Raw genomic sequence first — 15,707 nt, 5'->3', positions numbered from 1 at the left:
CACACCAGTTTCTCCCCCTGCATGTACACCCTTTCCACGGTGCTCAGAAATTGGCTCCCCATTGTGAGCAACCATGAATGTCTCCCTTACTCTGAGGCACCTAACTGGTTTAGAATTATATTGTTCAGGATGGGAAAGGAGGGGAAAAGAAGGGTAGAGAGAAGAGGAAGAGAAAGAAGAAGAAAGTCCATTGATGTTTAATACTCAAGCTCCAATCTACTAATTGCCAAAAATCATCCCACCAGCAAGGGTGTACCAGCTATTTCTGAGAGTTACTAGGAGTGGGCCTTTATACAATAAGGGCTTTTCCACTCCATACCCAGCTTCTTCCCCTGCTGCTCAAGAGCTTAGGGGTTACCTGGCCCTGCTGGCATTGGGAGAGGAATCGTTGCTGCCCCTTATTCTAAAGCACAGTGCGTCCCTTCTGTAAGCCACGCAACACTTCTGAGACTAGGTGTGTACATAAGGGAAAGAACATACAATATAGGGGATAATTTATAACTACTGCATAGGCCAGTCTCAACTCAAGTTCTCTTAAATGGTCTTCTCTAATACAGTCTACATGTGTCAGAGTCTGGGCCAAACTGAAGTCAACCTCAGAGACGGGAAAGTTTTATGTAGACCCAGACTAAAATCCACCTCTGGAGCTTTATTTCCCATTACATGATTTGTCACTTCTCAAGATGATTGACAGTGGGAATTTTCAGTCCCTTCCCCAGAGGTAGAACCTGGTTCTATGGTCCAGACCAGACAATCTCACAGTAGCCCTCCATCTGTAGATATCTTAAAGTCTGCATCAATCAATCTTAAATAGTAACATCAATACTGCATCAGTCAAATTTTAACAAGAGTGGAAACACCAGCAGCCATTCATGTCAGTTGTGGTCATACCAAGATCAGCCCAATTTCTTTTCAATTTTGTCTCATCAAAGATTAAAAACTTATGGAATCAAGTCCCACCCACTGTCACTGAGTTACCTAATAATCAAAATAACGAACGCCGATTATTGTCAAGGACTAAAATGATTCTTTTACATGAACTATTTCACTTAACCATACTGTTGTTGGGGCTGTTTACGTGAAATTGTTTAGAAAGAAGCCCCAGATAATTTTCTGTCTTTGACACTCACCATCTTGCCACCTCTATATGTCCCACAGCCGGCACAACTAATCTCATTATATCCAATACCCTTGCTTATGTCAGTGATCCTAAGAAGTCTCAGACTCACAACACATCTCTATGCACATTCTTTTACGACTTCCTCTCTTACCTCAACCCACTGGGTCTTCTGGAATTCACAGTCCAGAACTAACCAAATCCATCATATCCTCAGCTACCTCCTACTGGAAAGATAAACCAGGTCTCCCCTAAGAATTCTGCTTCCCCTGCCTCCCCTCAAGTGGTGGCTGTTTTTCTCTCTCATATTTTGGGCTCACCACTCTGATCTGCTGGTTCTTCATTTATCATTCAGGAAATCTCCACTCCACAACCTTTGCAAGGACATTTTCCTTGCCTGGAATCCAAGTGGCTACCTTCCTTACCTCTTACAAGTGCTTTCTCAAGTGTCATCTCTTCAACGAGGCCAATTATAATCACTGTGTTTAAACCCCTAGCCCACCCACCCCACCCCACCCCACTTGTAGTTTTCCAATTCCCTCATGCTGTTCTACTTTTACTTTACTCCATGGCACTAATCACTTGCTAAGATACCATGCAATTTACTAACATATTATGTATTTTGTTTATTGTCTATCTGCCCCTTGCTCAATTTCAAATTCCCCAAGGACAAGGATCCTTATTTGTTTTGTTGACTGAGATATCTCAATCGCCTAGAAAAACACCAGGCACATAATAGTTGCTCCAATAAATAGTTCTTTGAGTGAAAGAATAAACTCTCACCACAATGTTGTGAGGGAGGCATAATTGTTTCTCTTTTCCAGACAAGGAAACTGAAGCTTAGAGAATATAAATAATTCATTAAAGGTCACACTATTTGTAATGGCATAACCCAGATTCCAACCCAGTCATTTCTCCATAGAGCTTACACTCACTATCCCATACCCAATGCATTTTCCCAAGGCGGATGGGGGACAGAGGGATACGAAGTCGAAGGAGGGAGTAGGGAGATGAAGCAGAGGGTAGAAATAAATGCCTCTGTGCCAAGCTAAGCAGTTGGGGCTACTTTCCATTTCAGAAGCTCTGAATTGAATGGTGACATAATTAAATCTATATCTTGGAAAGATAACTCAAATAGCTGCCAACTGGAGCAGTGAAAGCCAATAAATTGCCAGTGGAAAGAAAAAGCTTTAATGAGGCCTAATGCAACTCTAAAATTTCCACAGCTAAAAATGACTTTCCTTCTACTAATACATTAGTATGTAGTTTACTCGCTCCATTCCTCACTTAGAAAAAGTCTAACACAGCATAAGTAGTTGTGAAATTATACTTTATTCACATGTATTAGACATTGATGAACTAAACAAATGAGTTACTTTCCATTTAGGTGCAGTCGCCGTTGTCATCAATATTTGGAAGCACCAGGTGTGAAATCTCCTGAGATGCTGTTTTTATTAGGGGACAGGTCTTATCACCTGATACATTCAAGTGCTGTCTGACATGCCATTAAAGCAGTGGCTCAGAATGCAGACACGATCTCAAATAGGCAGTGACTGGATGGTATCATTTCATTTATGTGTTCATTGTATTGTCAAATGAAATAAATACACAACCCACAGGGCCTTGCTTAGGTCAGCTGCCTAATTGGTCCCTGAGATAAAGCCTTGTAATCACATAATCTTGCCTAATTAGTCAGGAAAAAAAGAAAAAGGGTCAAGTAAATAGTCACAGGATACAGGAATTATAAATAATATATATTAATAGATATTCATTTTCATTACATAAAAGTTGCTATTATAAATACTTCTTTGATTGATGAGTCTAAAAATACATTCCCCATATAAATAATGTTAAATATTAATAAATAGATTTAGATTTAAAAATTCAAATAGTGCAGGCAGGATGACCATTATTAAGATGCTCTCCGGCCTCGAAACAGCATCTGACTCCTTTTTCTCTTCCTTAGGTTAGATTTTGGTGACAGATCAGTCATCACTGTGAAGAGTTCCTTTATCGCTTTGCGCTGGACCTGCAGGTCATTTACCTATTGGGAAAGAAAACAGCAAAATTAATTTCAGGCTTACAAGCCATCAAGATATTCTCAACTAATGTCATGGTCAGTGAAAATGGAATTATTCCTTTTTTTAACAACAACAACAAAAAAGGTGATCCTGACTAGTACTATATTACCTTAATATACAATATTCACTTCTTCAGCAGTTAAGGCTAAAATTATAATTAAATTGTTAGCTGGGCTGTAATACAGTGAGCACATTACATGTCCTTAAATTCATTGCTACAGAATTCTCAAAGTTATATAGTAGAAAGAGCTCTGAAATGCAGTAAAACACAAAAAGGTGGGTTTAAATTCCGTACATGCAATAACTCTGTATTAACCTCTCTGAACCTCTGTTTTCTCATCTCAACAAGGAGAACGTTGTTTAGATGGCCTGTAGTCTCTCTACCAATTCTATCACCTTGTACTTTATTTAGTCTGTGCTTTGTGTATCAAATTAGTTACCACCAGTTAACAGTTCTCGCCTTTAGTATGCAGCAGTTTAACCTGGAGACCTAATAAAGAACTCAGAGATCCAGGTGCATGAGGTGGAAGGCCTGGGCCATCATGCGGTCACCAAGTTCCCCAGGTGATTCTGATACTCACCAAAGTTTCTGAACCACTGATATAGGTTAAGTACTTTGTAAAACACTAAGTCCAAGATAGATGAAAACTATAATTTTTTAATGTCCCCAAAATTAGGTCAGTCCCATTATTTCCATAATAATATTAAAAATAAACACTAATTATATTTACATGACAACAATCAATTTACTGATACATAAAATTTAAAATTGGTAATTGCAGAAACTTTTCCTATTCTTTGCCTTCTGTGCTAGCAAATTAAACTACCTGCATTTTCTCTGTCTAACCAAGAGGATCATGGGCTGGCTGGTTAGCTCAGCAGTTACAGCATGGCACTGATAATGCAAAGGTCCAGGGTTCCATCCCTGTACTGGCCAGCCACCAAGAAAAAAAAAAAAAGAAACGATAACCTATAGGGTCATTTAGGAATTTCATGCTTAAAAAATGAGGACCATTTACTTTCATCTGGGCTATGCCACTACATTTCTTTCTAATGCTGGAAACATGGTAGCCAGCTTGCCACATTTCTGAGAATGATTAAGGGGATTGTAGGCTTCAGGACTAATTATTAAAGGGCATAATATGCCTAAAATATGTCAGCAATTGAGCAAAAGAGGACAGTGGCTAAGAGCTCACTCCAGATCACCCATCATGAAGAAGGAAGGCTGGAGCTTCTGGAAAGATAGAACTAAAATTTTTTCCCTTTTCAAGGCTCAGTTACAGCAGAGCAGAAAAAGTTTTTTACAGCTGTGTGTTTGCAAGTGACAAATTTTACTTTCCACCATTCAAAGCACCACCAAGAAACAAAAGACCTATCCAGGACTGAACAGCAAGCCAGGGGCAGCACTGGCTTAGGAGCAGGTGTTTTCTCAGTCCCTAGCCTATGGCCAAAGGAGACCTGCTGCCATATCTCCTTTCAGCTCCTGGGGGCTAACATGAGAGAGGTGAGAGGCAGCCCCAGGTAAGTGAAAACTGGGCACAAATCCAAAGAGTACGAGTCTTAAAAGACCCCTGACCCTCACATTCAAGCCCGTATATATCAGAGCTAAACCAAAAGGAATCTGCAGGCCTTTGTCTCCTGGGTAAAATTTTGGAAAACCTCATTTGTCTTTATGCTTCAAAGTTATCTTTCAGCTTCTAGAAGCCATAACTTTAAAGACTCATGATGATTTCGTGAGATAAAGTTTAGGAGCCTAAGGATTTTTCCAGCTGAGCTACTTAAATGTCTGAAAGTTAATCGAACAATACTTTCATAACATGCAAATTCTATCTTTTTTTTTTTGGTCTGAAAACAAACAGCAAACATTCTCAATGGGGCTGCACAATCTGAGAGGTTGACCAGAGATTGGCAGTGGCAGGGCTCCAGTGCCTCCTCAAAGGCTAAGTAGCTTTCTCCTAACTCATTTTCAGTTTCTATTCATGGCATTGTAGAGTTTTAGAACAAAGGAGGCCATAGAATTATGTAGTAAACCCAACAGGTTCTTTTTAAGACAAGGAAACTGAGCCCCAGCCAGGCATGTGATTCATCTGACCTCACAGTTCCTTAGTGGCCAAGGTGGGAGGAGAACACAAGTCTTCTCACCCCCTCCCACTGCTCTTTCCACTAAGACACACAGCCAAAGCAAGAGAATTTCCATCACACAGACAAGGGGCAATGCGAGAATTTCTTCTCAATACTCCCAGCCCCCTGCCATCCACTTCTTCACCTACTTCCTCCTCTGGATTTGTCCTTTCACCTGTTTTTATGCAATAGTTGTAATAACAGTGTTTCCCCAAATTGCATATTTAAATAATCCCCATACTAACTTTGCAAAGTCACCCAAAGCACAAACAGAATTAATAAGGAACAATTTTTGGCCACGGGTTCATTTCGTAACTTTAGCAACTGTTAAATAACTCATTTCTACTTTCTGTAGGAATGATCTTTGCAAGATCCTCTGCAATGAAACCAAAGAAAGGATTAACATAGCCTCACCTGAATTTGAGTCAGCTTTTTGAAGTCCTCCCGTTTGCTGGAGCTGCCATTGAAGAACTTAGCAAACATGTCTTCCTTGATGGTATTCACACTCTGTTGGATGACCTGATTGCCTTTCAAGTTTTCAAAGAGTTTGAAGTAGAAGGAGACGATTTGGCTCTGAATTATTTTTTTGTCACTCTCCTTAGGAGAAAAGAATGCAAAGAAAGGATGATGTGACTTTATTCATCAGAAAAAAAAAAAAGCAACAGGAAAATTAGCTAAATGGGAATGTTCAGCTTACCTCTTTCCAATTCTTCAGAATATCTAAGAAAAGAGGACCACCATCTGCTACATCTGGATTACTTGCATTCTGAAAAAAGAAGAAAAAAATCGATTTACAATTAGTCCATAAATTGTCCTAAAAATACACTTTGTTTCATTGAACTCAGATGCTGACAATATTCACTGATTTCCTTTTCAACCCTTCTTTTTAGTTCTAACAATAAATATTCCCCAAAGCTTTCACATTAGATGTAGCCAAAGAGGGTTATGCTCTTTCAGCTTTCTTATTTTCTACAATAACCCTTAAATTGCAATGTCACAAATGAACTCTGTAAGGCTGATGATACTTCAAGTGTCCCAAATAACTATAGTAAGCTAAGAAAATGTTTTCAAGGTTAATAAAAAAAAAAAAAGAAATCAGCAAAGCCATCCCACTATAAAATACTGCCCCCCTATGGTACAGTTTTCTGTAACAACTACCTGTGCCCTCCTATAGGGTATTAGTATGCCAGCTTTAAAAGATAGTTCCAAATAATTGTGTGTATGTGTGTACGTGTGTGTGAGAGAGAGATTTGATTTGATATTGCAAGAATAAAATCAATTGTGAATACTTGAACATTATAATAGCTATAATCATAATAGCTAAATTTTGGATAAATAATAATATATTTAAAACACAAAAACTATTTTTCATTAACCATAGATAAAATTTAAAAAGAAACTCATAAAACAAATTTTTAAAAAGCCCCGGCCAGAATCATAACTCCTACAAAATCTCAGCAAGTGACTAAATTTGAGAGTAATTCACATATAATACAGGCAGAACGGTGGAATTTTGAGATCACTTTTTAGAGAAAAATGCCTGTAAGTGATTTTTTAAGCTGAAACTTTGAGGACTTCACCTTCTTTTACTTTAATTGATAAATCATTTCCTACTACCCTTTTAAATGCTATTCCTGACCTCTTACTGTCACTTTCATAATAGTCCAGGAAATCAGAGACTGATAACCAATAATTTTTTCAACATGCATACTACTTGACTTATAACAGCTGAATGTATTCCCACAACAAAATTATCATCTTCATTACGCTTTGTATCCACATTATGCCCATCTTTTGGAAGATTCAAGAATCCCCTTTCAGTCTCTATAGCAAATTGAGCAAAAGGCTAAAGCAATGTCTAGATGATTTAGTCAAGAAACTCGTGCAGCCAACAATTAGCAAAGTAACACCATTCTTCTCAAAATGACTGTGAACTGGAGATGACAGCCTATCAGAGATACAACTGCAAGTCACCATTAAGTCATTTCCAACCACAAGCAAGTAGTGCTAAGAGTTCATACTTACAAAATATTCCTTTAGGTTGTCTATTTCTTTTAAAAATGTCGCCTGGCAGTAACAGCTAGAAGAACTCAAAAGGATGCAGAGCTGAAAAGCCAAGATATAACTTGTATAATTCATTTTTTTGGAGAGAGGCTGAAGAAGTTGAAATTGGCAGCTCCTGTATTAAGTTGATCAGGTCCAAAGGACTTAGCTGATCTTTCTCTTCTAGTAGCTGATCTGCAGATGATCAGAACAATGTACTGCGTCTCCTTCTGCTGCTGGTATTTATACCTAATTGAAGTCTCATCAGGATTACGTATTTTCACAAGTTTTTTAAGATGAGATGGTGACAGATAGGCAGGGATGCTAGTTTGTATTAATAACTATGGTTTTGTGGCATTTTGGTGTTGTAGTTAGAGTTTCCTTTCAACTCCTTGGGACCTTTGACGATGAGACGACCCATTATGCCAACCTGTGCCATCCTTGTGGGATCCTTTGACAGAAATTTTATTTCACAACATTCAGGGACTGGAAATTTTTTCACACCCCTTCCCTTTGCCCTTGTAAAATGTTGACTCCTCATCCACAAAGCATATTGATCATTTGTTTGTGGTTGGGAACAACTGAAAAAGGAAATTCTAGGGCCTCTCAAACCTTTACAAAGGGGGAGCCTTTTAAAAGTTTTCTTGCAAATGACCAGAAAGTAAAGAAAGAATGTGGTTAAAAGACCCATGTGGTAAGAAAGTCTTCAGAGTTGGTTAGTAAAATATCCACCACAAGTTTCAAATTACTCCAGACCTATACTGCCCAATAGAAATATAATGCAAGCCATATAGGTAAAGTAAAAGTAATTTTTAAAAACTATTGTATTTAAACCAATATATCCAAAATATCATTTCAATATGTGTCAATATACAACATTATTAAGATATTTTCCATTCTTTTTGTCTTACTAAATTCTTGAAATCCAGTGTGCATTTTATACCCACAGCACATCTCAATTTGGACTGGCCGTATTTCACATGCTCAGTAGCCACATGTGTTCAATACAGATGCTACTGGATGATCAGTTATTCCAAATAATCATTAATGATAGAGAGTCTTTTTCAACTTTTTATTTATTTTCCTTTCAAATACAAAAAATAGGATTCTTTGTCTTCCTTTGGTAATTTATTTTTGAAGTATAACACTTTGGGATGGCACAGAAGGCCCTCCATACCTTGAGTCCAACCATCCTTGTTTTTCTACCTATGCTGTATTATACCCTAAAGTACCGTGATTGTGTGTGCAGACTTGAATCCTGGCTCCACTACTATCTAGTTATGTGACTGTGAGTACACTTCCTTTTTTTTTTGTCCTTTTTGAGACCGGCCGCACCACGCTCAGCCAGTGAGCGCTGTGAGCACACCGGTCATCCCTATATAGGATCCGAACCCGCGGCAGGAGTGCTGCTGCGCTCCCAGCGCCACACTCTCCAGAGTGCGCCACTGGCTCGGCCCTGAGTACACTTCTTAACTCTTCTGTGACTCAATTTCCTTACCTTAAAATGGGCTTAATAATAGTATCTCCTTCCAGGATTCAGTTAAAAATAAAATCAGGTGATCCATATAAAGTGCTAAGAATTTTGCATATGGTGGTCACCCAATAGAAGTTATCTATTATTAATCTTGGCACATCAGATGAATAGTTACTCCTAGAAAAACACACCCTGAACCTTTGCTCATGCTTTTTCTCTGGTCTTGAGTTCCCTTTCCTCTCATCTGTGCCCCTCAGAGGGGTATTCATACATCCAAGCCCAGCCTAAAAATCATCTCCATGAGTTCTCCCCAAACACCCTACTTAAAATTAATCTCGTATTCTCTATAAAGGTCTTGGTTCATACTTTTCTTAGAGTCTTGGTTCCTCATTCACATATTAGTTAGTTACTCGTGTGCCTTCTCTCATGTTAGACTGAGTTCCTTAAAATCATTCATTGTTTCTTTGCTTCTATGACACCCTTCTCTTGCCTAAAACAGTTTAGCATGGAGATTTGCTTGTAGACAGCACTGAATACAGGTAGATTTGAATGCTTGCTTAAGGATCTATTTTGAGTTATTTGCCCTCAAGTTCTAATCCTAATGCTAACAGGCCTACTCTGTAGGAAACTCATTTTTAATTAAATAAGATTTATGATTAATGTTAGAAACACGATGCTATGTCTCTTTAGCCAACACCTGCTGACTGTGAAAATTCCATGTATTATTTTACGTGAAAAAAGGCAGAGAGCTCTTTAAGGGCCTATCTTTTTAAAGAATAAACAAGATCAAAACATACCTGTGGGACTGAATCCTCGTGTTTAGCAAGTAAGGAGTATGGAAATTATATTGCAGCATGCAAAGTTCTATTGTTACTCTCCTCAGGGAAAAATATGGTCCAGAGAATGTGCTCACAAGGTGATACAGTGATGTGGGTCAAAGCCTTGTCAAATCCTTGAGACACACTGCAGGCACTCAATACTTTCCAAGAAATCAATGGCCAAACTCTGAGTCACTGGAAGGAATATTCCCAGCTTTCTGGAAAGAAGTAAAAATTACTTCTGCCTGTTCTTTGATTTATCCACTGGAATATAGTATTGGCAGTGAGGAGATAGGAATAGTGAGATCCATACTAGACAATTAGATGCTGCCTGGGCACTTGTAGGTTCAGAATGCCTATTCACAATTACAGATATATATTAAAAATATGTTTGCAATACGGCCAAATGTTTAGGATTAGTAACTACATAGCTAAAATTCAAGCTCTGATAACTCCTGATGTCATGACCAAGCACAAAATTATGGAATTACAGAGATTATCTATGGTTTATCTCATCACTTTTTAGATTATAAATCAAGACCCAGAAAAACAAAGTGATATGCTTAATTTAATTCAACTTGTCAATCCAGAGCTGACCCCAGAACCAGGATCTTTTCCTTAATTAACCCATTCCCCAACAGATCAATACCCATTAAGATTACAGTGTGCGCCTCTAACTATGTCAAATATGTGCATTCAAATAATTACACACTTTTAGGCTTTTTTAGGGAAATTTTTTTTTCTTTAGAATTGTAAGATAGTAGTCACACTTTAATTCCTTAAAAAATAGTAAGACTTCAAATAAAGGTTTTGAAATTCTTGGCTAGACATCCCAACAAACCCAACTTCATGGGCGTACTACCTGTGCAGTCTGTCAGGACCCTGAACTTAGACAGAACAGCTGACATTTGGTTTAATGCTCTATTGTCACCTTCTTGAAATTCCTAATAATTTTTTAACATGGTGCCCACATTTTCATTTTGCTCTGGTTCCTGCAGATTGTGTAACTGGTTCTGCCCCCCAGACTGGAAGCAAATAATCTGTTGTTAGATTTTCATCTTTCAACATATAATTCTTTGGTTCAGAATGTTGTCACTACAATGTTATATCCCACAGTAGTATATTCTTTTATGATCTTTTCCTGTCTTGTCAACTTTTCAAACAAATAAATTTCTCTCTCTCTCTCTGCCTGTAAAACACCTTACGTTGCGCATGCAAACTAGAGGTTTCACACCTTGTTGGTTCGACCAGTACTGAGACTACAGAATAATTCACCACCAAGATAGCCTTTAAAAGTTTTGCAAAGCCACCAGGAGCCAAGGTGTGACCATATTACTAAAACAGAGGGGCTGAAAACTTTCTTTTTTCTTTTCAGCTAGACTTTCTTTCTGAAAACTGGCTAAGATTATGCATTGGACGTCAGCAAGATTTTAATCGTATCTCATGCTATTTTCAGTCTTAACTGAGTAGGTAGTAAGTAAGACAAAACTTACACCTTGGTTGCCCTTTTCCTCTGTGATCAGCAGTCACATCCCTAGTGCTCACAACCAAATTATCTCATCCTGACTCTGGTGTAGATTTCTTCCACTTACTATGAGTCAATATTGGATCCATGCCCCCACGCTCTTTTGACTTCCGGAACTCCTGACATCATGACAGCTGAACCTACAGAAGAGGCGTGACCTACAGAATGGAAGTCCACACGGAGTCAGTTTTTCCCCGCAATTTGACTCATAAAATCCTATATGTTAGAGGAGAGTTTTCTAAATCCCCCTTTTTTCTTTCGTGCCATCTGGGCAACTTTGAGGGGTGGTTTTGAGAATATGGAAGATGTTTTACTTAGTACAATTATCAGTTTTATAATATTCTCAATTTTATGTCAGATGGGATTGTGCATTGGTAATATAGAAATTCATAGTCCTGCTTTGAAGGTCATATTTTTATTCTACGGGGAATTTTAAATCACCTACTAAGTGCCAAGTGCTATGATTGACATAGGATTAACAAAGAAGGATGAAAAGTTTGGTCATAAAAATATTTGTTTATAACCTAATTTCCAGCAATTAATATGTCCTTACTGAGCACCTACTACATGCCTATAGCTTTAGGGGTTACAAAGAAGATGACAGTGAGACAATCTGGAAGGAGCATATGTCACCACATTAGTAGTTAGGGTTGACTCCCCTGCTCTGGTTAGTGGATAGTCACTCATACTCTCCTTCTCTTCTCCATGTATATATTTCCCAGGGGATTCATGTAGTTAAGAGGACTGATTATTGGTCAGAAGAAAAACACATGTTTGTCATATGTCTTGAATTCCCTCCTCCTATTCCCATGGCAGACATTGCTAATCAGCAACGTTCTTTCCTATAAAATCCAAATATAGCCTACAAATCCTTAACTCTGAAATCCAGATGGATACTGCTTCAGTAACATTTTATTACCTATTTGCCCTCTGGTTCCTGTAAATTGTGTAACTGGTCCTGCTTTGGGTTTGGTTTTGGGAAAAAATTTTTTTTCTGTAGAATTGTAAGATAGTAGTCACAGTTTATTTAATTCCTTACAAAATAGTAAGACTTCACATAAAGGTTTTGAAATTCTTGCAAAGGTTTACTTGTTGCTATGCCTTTTAGTTAGGTCCTCTACGTGAATTTTTTCAATTTACAAAGAAGTAAAAGACATTATCTCTTCCTCCAAGAAAATTAAATTAGAGAAAAAAACATGGAATCCATGAAGTAATATAAGGGAAAGAGCTTTGGCCTGAGAGAAAGAAGTTTCAGATTCTGGTCCTGTATCTGCTACTAAAATGATGTGGGATTTTAAGCAATGCTTTTACCCAAGTCTTTCATCTCAACTACTTCACCTTTAAAGTTTCCTCCCATTTCTAACATTTTATGTGACTATGTCTGTGATTTATGAAGAATATAAGACATTATTAAGGACTAATTCAACTCAGGAATTCAAAGAAAAATAATTGTCTTGATGCAAAAGTTGAGGGATTTCACTAATGGCTTGAGTTTTGAATTTAAGTTGAATTTGGGCTTTAAATTGGGTTAGGCTTTAAAAAAATGTACAGAATTCATAAGAACAGATAAGCAATAACACTTCAGAGCTTGTACTTAACCCTCCAGGGCATGTACTTTTTTTCCCCCCCAATGATTTGGATGTCTCCTGAAATGGCACTAAGTTTTGAAAGCATGCATTTTTCCAAAGGAGAATTTCTCCTCTATATTCCATCCTAAGAATTCCATAGAGCAGACTGGCAGACTCACATTTTCCCCTAGGCTACTTGGCAGAGAACCTCTGAATCTATGATGATCCAATGAATAAGGTTTTTCTTCACCAGGGTTTTGCTACATAATTATTACTGTGTCCCCTTCCCTGAACCAATTCATGCAATACATGAACCAAATTCACATTCATTTATTTTTCAATGGAAATAGTTTTAAATAGTTATAAAATTATGTGGGATCTTTTAAATTAAAAAGCCAGACAATACAGAAGAGCACAAGGGAAAAAAATCACATAAGATTTTACCACCCATAGGTAAACGCTGTTAGCATTTTATTTCATATTTTCTTCTATGTACCTAACACAGTGTCTGGCATGAAATTGTTTCCCAATGAACTTTTCAGGGGTCAACTAAATATGAGGTGAAATGACCTAATAGTTAAGTCTAAGGGCTCTGGAGTCAGGCTGCTCGGGTTCAATCATGACTTCGTTTCTCACTGTTGACTTTGAGTGAGTTATTTAACTTTTCTGTACTTCAGTTTCCTCATCTATAAAAAGATGATATAAAGAGTGGCTGTGTCAAAGGATTTCATGAGTATAAATTAGGTCAATATGTGTAATAGTGCAATGTCTGGCATATAGTAAGAGCCCAATAAATGTGTGGTCAACATTACTAGTGCCTCCCAATATCCAAATAATCTCCTTTTTGGCACATGAAATAAAACACATCCCAGCCTCTTGCAGTTATGGCTTTTTCTGCCCAGTTGGCACACACTACTTACTCTGAGCCTAAGTAGTGTGTGCCACTTCTGGGCCAAGGCCAAGTAACGCCCTTGGGAAGCCTTCCAGCTCTCTCTTCTCTTGCTGCAGTAATGGTGAAGATCACATATTTTGAGGACATGAAACACGGCAGATAGAATACATATATTGCCTCCACTTTATTTCGGACCCCCTAAAATAAAAATAAAGACATAAAAGGACTATAAGTCCTCAAAGAAAAAAATGAATGAGACAACAGCAAATGAGAAATATTAATAAAGTTATAGAAAATGGTAAGAACGTGAGCAAGTGGTAACTGACTTCAACTTTAGATTTCTTCACTATGGCAAGTACCCGAGTAGAGAATTTCAACAAGATGAAAGTTAGTTCAAAATGCAGATAGGCAAAAGATGCAGAAATTGGGCTAATCGACTACCTTTTAAGGAGGAAGTTCAGGGTGGGGTTGAAGACAGGAAAGTTGGCTGAAAATACTTAAAAGATGTAGGTAGATCCCTTCTAGGGCCCTCAACCAGTCCACAGCCCCTACCATACCTTGTTTGAAGACTGGAAGTTTATTTTCCAGCAAGATTCCATATATATACCACAGCTGAGAAGGAAGTGCGTACCTTGATAAGATTAGGATTTAATTGAAAATCATTATTCTGAGCAATATATTAGGCCTCCAGAATGCTTACTGTTAGGTTTATATCCCTCAGGCAGATGACTAGGAGATTCCTCTCTAAGAAAACTGACATGCCCAAAACAAAAGTTACACTAATGTGGAGTTCCCCCAGTGAAACACACCACCTTCAAGTATCATCCATCCTACTGGAAGGCTTGAAAGTCAAGAAGCTCGATCTGTACCTGTAATGTACCCAATCCAACAAATAGGACTTTGTTGTACAATGTAAAATAATATCAATAACCAAAAAACATCTTAAAATAAAATATAAATTTCAAAAAAAACATAAAAAATAAACTTGGAGGAAACTGAGGTAATGCAGAGAGAAAAAAAAAGAAAATCCATAAAATGTGAACATTTAGAGAAGAGGAAGCTCGTGGATCTTATAAGTATAATAGCAGAAGTTTAAAAAGCAGTAGGATGGTTGAAAGAAAAAGTTAAGGAAATCTCCAAGTAAAAACAAAATGACCAAGAGCCGGAAAAATATAAATAAAATTAGGAAAATTAAAGAATCTATTCAGGAAGTCCAATAGGAGTTTCAGAAAAAGAAAATAAGTAATTGAAGGAAGTAAAGTATCAAGACAATTTTTTTTAAATTTCCCACAGCTGAAGAATGTGTTTCCAAAATGAAAAGCCCAACAAATGCCTTTTAATATCCATTAAAAAAAAAAAAAAACAGACCCTGGGGTGCATCATTAAATTTCAGAGAATCTTGGATACAGAGGATATCCTCAAAGTTCAAGAGAGAAAAAGCGGTTTGCACACAGAGGATGAGGAAACAGAAAGTCATCAAACTTCTCAATAGCTATTCTGGAAGCTAGAGGTTGATATAGCAATGCCTTCAAATATCTGAATCAATCCAAGTAAAATACCATCTGGACTAGAATTTCATACTCAGCCAAACTCAATCAACTATTAGGATAATGAAGTTTTCATTCATGCAAGATTTCATAATTTTATTTCCGTGTACCTTTTCTCATGAGTATCTTGAGAAAGTTTGGAAAGAGTTTAACCAAAATGAAAAATTAAACCAAGGAAGAAGATCTGGGATCCAGGAAACATAAGATCTAACATAGGAAAGAATCTAGGAGATTTTCCTGCAGGTTGTGAGGAAGTCTCAGGAAGACAGTTGTGCAGGAGGCCTTCAGAGCAACTAGCACTGGCAAGACCTGAAGGACTGAGACATCCAGGAGGGATGTTGCCAAAAAAAAAAAAGTAATTAATATTAATATTACAAAGAAATTTCATCCCTGTCAGAGAGTGGGGTGGGGGATGGTAAGTTAGTAATGGGCATTAGAAAATCAACCAAATAATATTGTACACAAAAAAAGTAAGAATGTGCAACAAGTATTGTGAACAGTATTTACCAAGTCATGATAAT

At 37.6% G+C, this 15,707-nt stretch overlaps 1 protein-coding gene across 1 annotated transcript; it reads right to left on the bottom strand.

Moving 5' to 3' along the window:
• Positions 1–3,029: 3,029 nt before the first annotated feature.
• Positions 3,030–7,458, bottom strand: LOC103609732 (interferon gamma-like). The gene is made up of 4 exons (XM_008594020.1): positions 7,345–7,458; positions 6,017–6,085; positions 5,734–5,916; positions 3,030–3,161 (listed from the first exon to the last, which is right to left on the bottom strand). The coding sequence occupies exons 1-4, from the start codon at positions 7,456–7,458 to the stop codon at positions 3,030–3,032; spliced, it is 498 nt and encodes a 165-aa protein (XP_008592242.1).
• Between the last annotated feature and the right edge of the window lie 8,249 nt (positions 7,459–15,707).

The sequence above is a fragment of the Galeopterus variegatus genome, unplaced genomic scaffold (assembly GCF_000696425.1).
Source record: "Galeopterus variegatus unplaced genomic scaffold, G_variegatus-3.0.2 Scaffold10015, whole genome shotgun sequence".
Classification (NCBI taxonomy): Eukaryota; Metazoa; Chordata; class Mammalia; order Dermoptera; family Cynocephalidae; genus Galeopterus; species Galeopterus variegatus.
The sequence above is the reverse complement of the archived record's forward strand: the minus strand, read 5'-3'. Positions and strand labels throughout refer to the sequence as shown.